The sequence below is a fragment of the Ciona intestinalis genome, unplaced genomic scaffold (genome assembly GCF_000224145.3).
Source record: "Ciona intestinalis unplaced genomic scaffold, KH HT000042.2, whole genome shotgun sequence".
In the NCBI taxonomy this organism is placed as follows: Eukaryota; Metazoa; Chordata; class Ascidiacea; order Phlebobranchia; family Cionidae; genus Ciona; species Ciona intestinalis.
Window position 1 is genome coordinate 64,921 of NW_004190364.2, and position 7,285 is coordinate 72,205.

The window sequence follows — 7,285 nt, forward strand, 5'->3', positions numbered from 1 at the left end:
GAAATGCCTTTTTCCTTTGTTAACGACCAGCTGCCGAATCGGAAATCTTCGCGTCGAATCCGAAGTTTTGTACCTCTAAACAAGAGAGTTATGAACTTTTTACTCCGTACAAACCATAGAGATACTAATATATAACACATTGTATATTAGTATCTCTATGGTACAAACTCCATTTTTATTCGTTCTTGGTTACGCAAACAAAGCTTATACCAAGTAAACATAAAATAAGAATTAACAGAAAAAATTCCATTGTTGCAGCACGTTAAAAATAGTATAAATAAAAAAGCGGTGGTTGAACGCGTGGGTGTTAAACCCTATAACAAACAATTTATAGTGTGTTGTAAATATTCCATTAAACTAGATTTGTATGATTAAAATTTGATGAGGAATCGCAAATTATGAAACATTCGTTGCGCGTCTAATTATTTCAAACAACTCGTTACTTATAAGTTATTTTATTGGGTCCTTTACTGCAACTTTTTACTTTATTCTTGCGTGGCCGTTTTGGGTGTTTATTTCATACATCTCTTGCCAGCTTAAGAGTATACGAAGTAGGTTACTTAGTGAGTAATAATTTTTAAGAGATTTTATCATTTTTTGTATGGCTGATAATTTGGATAACCCATTAGTGACCACTAGGTTGGAGCAATTGCCGTTAAGTATCTTGCCCAAGGATACATATGCCCACTTTAGTAGCAGAGAAGAGCCTTGTACCCATTACCTCAGGGTTAGAGTCAGGCACGCGCTAACCAACTGGGCTGCGGCACCTGACATATGCGTTCTCTTGGTTACCCGAATTGACAGCCATTAGCATGCTAAATAAAGCATTCACTCTCAAACTCTTAAATTCATAGCACGATGCACGCTAAAAATGTTAGGACTTGTTCCTTCAGCGTTACGAAAAACTCCTTCTGTACGAAAACACATTTGGTGGTAGATAATAACAAATGTTATTATTCGACTGTATTCGCATGGTATTACAGGCTACAACGTGCACGGCAAAGGCGGTTACTGATAAATAAAAGTAAAAACTTAATGTTAAACGAAAACAAAGATTATTTAATGACTGAAAAAAATCATAAATAATAATAAAATGCTGACTTTGAATGCTTGCTGAAACATATGAAAACTGGCATTTTATTTTAGTTTGCGAGCTTGAATCACCTATGTAGCATCATAGTTAAACAAAATAGGATGAAATATTTCGCACAGTTTAATTTTGTCTCGTATATATTCAGTTTCCTTTTTATATAGTTCTCTATGGTTTATATAGTTCTCTATGGTAGCAGCAACTAATCTAGAATTATTACCTTTGGGCTTTTGTAGGAAACAATGTTTATTAATTAATGTTCTTACAGTACACATTATATCGAATTCTTTATAAATAACATACTGCAGGTAACACGTTAAAACTTTAGCAGTGGTGCAAGAATCATGACTTGCCATGTTTGTTTTCGAATTGCTAAAATTATACATATAGTGTGCGAATCGATAAATAATCTATTGTGTGTTTATATTTTTTAGATTTTGATTTGTTTTTGATTTTGGCTGTTTTAAATCTAACGATTTAAAAAAAAAACGATTTTAATTTTAATATTATTTTAAAGTTGTCTCATAAGAGACGGACGACATAATTAACTTGAATTTGTAATTCAAGTTATACTAAACATTATTTTTCCAACTCATTGATTCCATCCAGTTCTGTTAAGAGCAAATTTAAGTTTTGGAAAACAAATACAACGTGTTTTATATTACATTTCAATTGTATGAGGGGTTAGCATGTTAAAATGTTATTATAAACACATTTTTTAAATTTTAATTTGCCAAAAACGGTTTGTGCGACTCCATGTGCAGAACGTAACCTTATTAAAGATTTCTATGACCTATAACGTGGTTAATGCTTGGCGCTGTTCGCAATCACCCGTCCTTTTTCGTGTTTCAGGTTTGAAGTCAGGCAAGTTGTTTGGTTTTTAACTTTGAATCCGACGTAATCGAATTAATCTTATATAGTTAAAATATAGTTTTTTTTAAAATCAATGAATCGAAATGTAAGAAATAAAGAATCAAGGTGTATCCATGCCAATAGACGTATTAATTTATTTGGTATTTTATAGAATGGGTCGAGTTATCAGGTCCCAGCGAAAGGGTCCTGGATCCATCTTCAAAGCTCATACTACTCACCGCAAGGGAGCAGCTAAACTGCGTTCTGTTGATTTTGCAGAAAGGCATGGATACATTAAAGGTATAATCAAGGTAAGATGATAAGTTCCTTTTTTATTGTTAAACAAGACTAGTATTAAAGTTTAAAACCACATGTTTATCAGACAGCATCAGTTTTCTTTATTAAATCTGATGTTCAATACTGTGGGATATCAACTTCACTTCCTACGTCTGGTGCAGTTTGTATGTACTGCTCTAGAAACTTTTAAGTGATACAAAAATCATGTTGTTACAATACTGGAGCACAATATGTAGTTTATGTGGCTTATTTTCATAAGTGCATTGCGTGCTCCAGTTTTGGTCAATTCTGGCAGCGATTTGAAATGTTTAGAAATGAGAGTTTTAATACCTTAAACTTAAAACAGCTTAGGTTGTACATTTCGTCGGTAAAACCGAAGTAGCTTGTTTCACATTTCTTGACAATTTTGCCTGTTGTTGGACACAATGGTGGACACTTGGTCAATATTTGAGGGTGCTGACAACTAGAGGTCTGACGATATTTACGTTTTACCGATAATCGGTATCAGTCCAAATGCGCGGACAATACACCTGTATATAAAATAGTTGTTCCCGCGAAGTGATGCGTGACCTACTTGATCTTTATACGTGTCGTAGTTTAGCCTTCCCCATGCTTTTTGTTTAGCCTTTACGTGCGTCGTAGTTTAGTCTTTACGTGCAATGTAGTTTAGCCTTTACGTGCGTCATAGTTTAGGCTTTACGTGTGTCGTAGTTAAAGTCTATGTGCGTCGTAGTTTAGCATTTATGAGTGTCGACTGTTGTGGTTTATGTTTAGTATTCACGTTGGTTGTCACTCCAAAGTGGTTTAAGACAAGCAACCCCTATAACGTTACCTACTGAGAACATGCAGAACAACCCTTCTTTATTATAACTTGCAACACTGTGAATACATTTATTAATTCTGATCATTTCATATGTTTTGTTAAGTGTCAATTATCCGTTTCAGTGAAAAAAATTATATCGCCCGGTCTCTACTAAAGCCAGACAAAGCGTGTGAAAAAGATATTTTTTAGCACGATCACTAAGCCGAGTGATAATAACGTTTTCAGGCAGAAACGCTAGGAGAGTCGTACCTGTTTAGTCAAAAAGCACCGCTAATTAAAATTATATAGAACACATGGTTTACGTTCAAGCGCTGCTTGATAAAGATCGCAAGCGCGTTTTGTTAATTGCAGTGGCAAAATGCAGAAAACACATAAAAATAATATTTGTAATATTTGTTTATAACAGAAGTTTTTACTTTGGTTAATAAGCGAGCTACATTGCCAACCACTTAGTATTATTATATTTTCTCCCATATTCCAAAAAACAGCGTTTTTTGGCGTGGACCGCAACGCACCGATCAAAGCCTGATTGCCGCTACGCTCATCTCGTGTGATTCGTTTCTTTACTAAAGCAATCCACAACGAACGAAAATTAATGTGACATAAGCTATTAGGTTTTACCTCTAGGGTTTAGTCAGTAAAATTAGTGCATAGCGTTAATGTGCTGTATATGCACTTCTATGTATTTAATTTTATAAGTGCATGTATGGTGCTATTGACTCTGCACAACTAACTTCAAATAAAACACAATAATGCTTCTCTTATTTATACTTGGTAGTTTAAAACGTTTCAGAAGTTATATGTGTATTCTGTTACAGGATATTGTCCATGATCCCGGTCGTGGCGCACCTTTGGTGAAAGTTCAATTCCAGGATCCATACAAATACAGACGCAGGTTGGAAACATTTGTGGCTGTTGAGGGAAACTTTACTGGTCAATCCATCTACTGTGGCAAAAAAGGTTTTTAAAGATATATCCCAAATATTAACTTATTAAAATTTACTGTATGATTTGTGCATGATACATATGCAATAGTTGATCTAGCACAAGCATATTCTTTGGCCAAAAATTTTGTACGTCATAGAGGAATTGGCTTACAAATACATATAGTTTAAGTTTATTCTTATACACAGATTGCCCAAACACACGCTTATTTTAAGCTAGGTTTCCTTTGTCTATAATTGGTAAAAATAAAATTAAAGGAGCGCAACCCTAATATGAAGTTGAATTTGTTAGGAATGGGACAAAATTAAATTTATTGGATTCGGCAAGTCAGGGTAATGAAATACGTTACCCGGTCGAATCCGGGTGCCTGGCGTGTGACACGTCATAGTAGCTATTTTGTATATGCTTTTCGTCCAGCATGCACGAGGGTGCGAAATAAAGACCCATCCGTCGGAGTTAGTCGTTTTACAAAACGAAATAGCATGGAAATAAACCGTTTAAATCCTTCCCAACACTGCTTTATATTTATATACAGTGTTTTTCTTAGGCAGGCAGCATGTTCTTTTTACAAAATAGTAGGGATATACATGTGGATTCATTGCATCATATTAGTGGTTGTTTGAACCTGGCAATTGATTATGCCATAATAACAATTCGCATAATTTGCGTCATAATAGCGATTCACACATGGATTATTTAGCCAACAGATGTTTGAATACCGGTTTCTTTGTTTAACATTTTTGACCAACCATTAAACATTAAATACTGTTGTTAATGTATCTATTTGCATTGGTTCAAAACATTAAATAAGAGATTAGATGTTGATTATCTTGACTACACAGAATAACTTTCATGAAGTACAGAATGCATTAATCAATGTAGGTTTGTTAGACGCGAAAATAAAGTTATGATCGTTACATCATAGTGCGAAATGTTACGTCAGACTGGATTTAGCGGGCCAACAAAATGTAGGAATACCCTCTGTACAAACCACTTTTTCCGTGTTATTAAAGGACGAACGACTAAAATATTAGTAAAATTATTCGGACAGAGTAATTGCGATACCCGGCCGGGTCCGAATACCACAAAAACGTTGATACTTGACAAAGATTAGTTTACAACATGTGAATATCGATGCCTATGGTGTGGGATTGTACTTTTTAGTTACAACCTTTGAATATCAATCAATATGCATGCCTAGGGGTCAGAATGTAATAATCTTAAAAATTCATATCTCACCTCTGAATTACCCCGACTTAAGCACTTTCATAGTGATTACCTGTAAGGTCAAAGCAACATTCTGAAACCGAAATTTTCATAGGCCACCAGGATTTTGTCTAGCTTAGCAGCTTTTTATACATATCGAATAGCCTATACCAGCATTATATAATTTTAATGCGGTTGCTTGTTTATGTTAGTTTCCACTAAACAATGTAATAATTACAGGGTGTTGTATAAATAAATAAAATGAAGTTTTTTTGTGTCATTGAATATAAATTGTTTGCTAACATATTATTCATTGTTACTTCAGCACAGCTCACCATTGGAAATGTTCTGCCTGTTGGAATTCTTCCAGAAGGAACAGTTGTTTGTGGTTTGGAAGAAAAAACTGGTGATCGTGGCAAACTCGCAAAAACCTCTGGAAATTATGCAACCATCATTGCCCACAATCCAGACACAAACAGAACAAGAGTGAAGTTGCCATCTGGTGCAAAGAAACTGATTCCATCAACCAACCGGGCAATCATAGGCAAGAATTTTATATTTTTAATGTCAAATTTATACTTTGCTTTATCAAAATCCAGGACAGATGACAGTGTTATAGAGTACGTTCAATTTTTGTTAAGTTATTTCCAATTTAGTTCTGATAAAATTGGTTTGGTTTTGTTAACCTAACTGATCATACAGTGTATTTTATTCAAATAGTTTTCCATTTAACAAATTATTTGTTTAATTATCAGGAGTTGTTGCTGGTGGAGGTCGTATTGACAAACCACTTTTGAAAGCAGGAGCTGCCTATCACAAATATAAAGCAAAGCGTAACTGCTGGCCAAGAGTGCGTGGTGTAGCCATGAACGTAAGTCATTGTTTTATGGACTCAATTCTATATATTAATCAGATCTGTTCATGATGATCTTTCAACTGAAATTTCTATGATGATTTCACAAGAGGCTGTTTCTGATACAGAATTAGGGTTTAGAAATAATTCTATTTACATGATTATGGTTTTAACGTTATTCGTATTCTGTTTACAGCCTGTTGAGCATCCATTTGGTGGTGGTAACCATCAACATATTGGTTCACCATCCACAGTTCGCCGTGATGCTTCTCCTGGTAGAAAAGTCGGTCTTATTGCTGCAAGAAGAACCGGTCGATTGCGAGGATCCAGAGTGTCAAAAGACAAAGAATAATCAATTTTTGTCGCTTGATAATAAAACAATACAAGAGATGGATTTACGTATTTAAGCACTAAGGCCCAGTATATATCGTTTTCTAATTACCTGTTTATCCAAGACATTTAGTTAATAGGCATATCAATGTTAAATTAAAATTTGTAGTTAGATAATGGAGATGATATGATGTAATCTAAACCTAAAGTTACCAGCAAAGTTAAAAAAGGGTATGCTCCTGAACCTAAAATCTAGTAAGAAGTCTGCTTTCAGTAAATGTAAAATTTTTCGTTGGGGTATGCGTTGTGTGACATCTGTTTCCAATGCTTGAATGATACGTTTTTTTATATATATTTGTACCGGGCGCTATTGCGCATGGGCCTTAGTTCAAAACAAATATGATGATCATACGGTCCAAATTCATTACGACCCTCTGTTGAAAACGTTCCAGACACGACGTTTACACGTTGAAACTTTAGTTTACGATTTAAAGTCAGGAGAACTGAGTTGAGTGCGTTATTTGTAGCTTAGCATAAGCAAGTGCTACTAACAAACTTATTTTAGATTAGTTTAATAAGTCAATTTCATTAATTTACAAACACTCTTCTCAAACAGGATGGCTTACTTTTTATACCATACTTTTGTCACGGTCCCTTTAATTAGTGCATGCCCGCTATGTTCGCTACTTCCACTATGTAGTGAACGGACATGGTGAATATTGTGGACATAGTGGACATGCACTAATTAAAGAGACCCCATTTATTTATAATTTACAAGTGCTGGAGAACCAAGGTGACCCTAGAAAACAAAAATTATAGCCGCAACTTGCGATACCTTCTACGCGTGCTACTAACATAAAACATGTATTAATCATAGACCCCAGCGGCA

General features: G+C 34.8%; 1 protein-coding gene and 1 non-coding gene across 3 annotated transcripts; both read left to right on the forward strand.

The window, feature by feature from the left end:
- The first annotated feature begins 1,865 nt into the window (after positions 1-1,865).
- On the forward strand, positions 1,866-6,460 carry LOC100185367 (60S ribosomal protein L8). Of its 2 annotated transcripts, none has more exons than XM_004226966.4 (6): positions 1,866-1,954; positions 2,115-2,253; positions 3,881-4,022; positions 5,539-5,757; positions 5,969-6,084; positions 6,263-6,460. In XM_004226966.4, exons 2-6 carry the CDS (start codon positions 2,116-2,118, stop codon positions 6,416-6,418), a joined length of 771 nt encoding a protein of 256 aa, XP_004227014.1. In that variant the 5' UTR covers positions 1,866-1,954; position 2,115; the 3' UTR covers positions 6,419-6,460. The 2 variants fall into 2 exon arrangements, with proteins under 2 accessions (XP_004227014.1, XP_002130154.1); XM_002130118.3 differs by lacking the exon at positions 1,866-1,954 and adding an exon at positions 1,974-2,048.
- mir4033 (microRNA 4033) lies at positions 2,460-2,514 on the forward strand. Its single transcript, NR_034426.1, has one exon. It is a non-coding gene; the product is annotated as a microRNA 4033 (primary transcript).
- Positions 6,461-7,285: the final 825 nt, after the last annotated feature.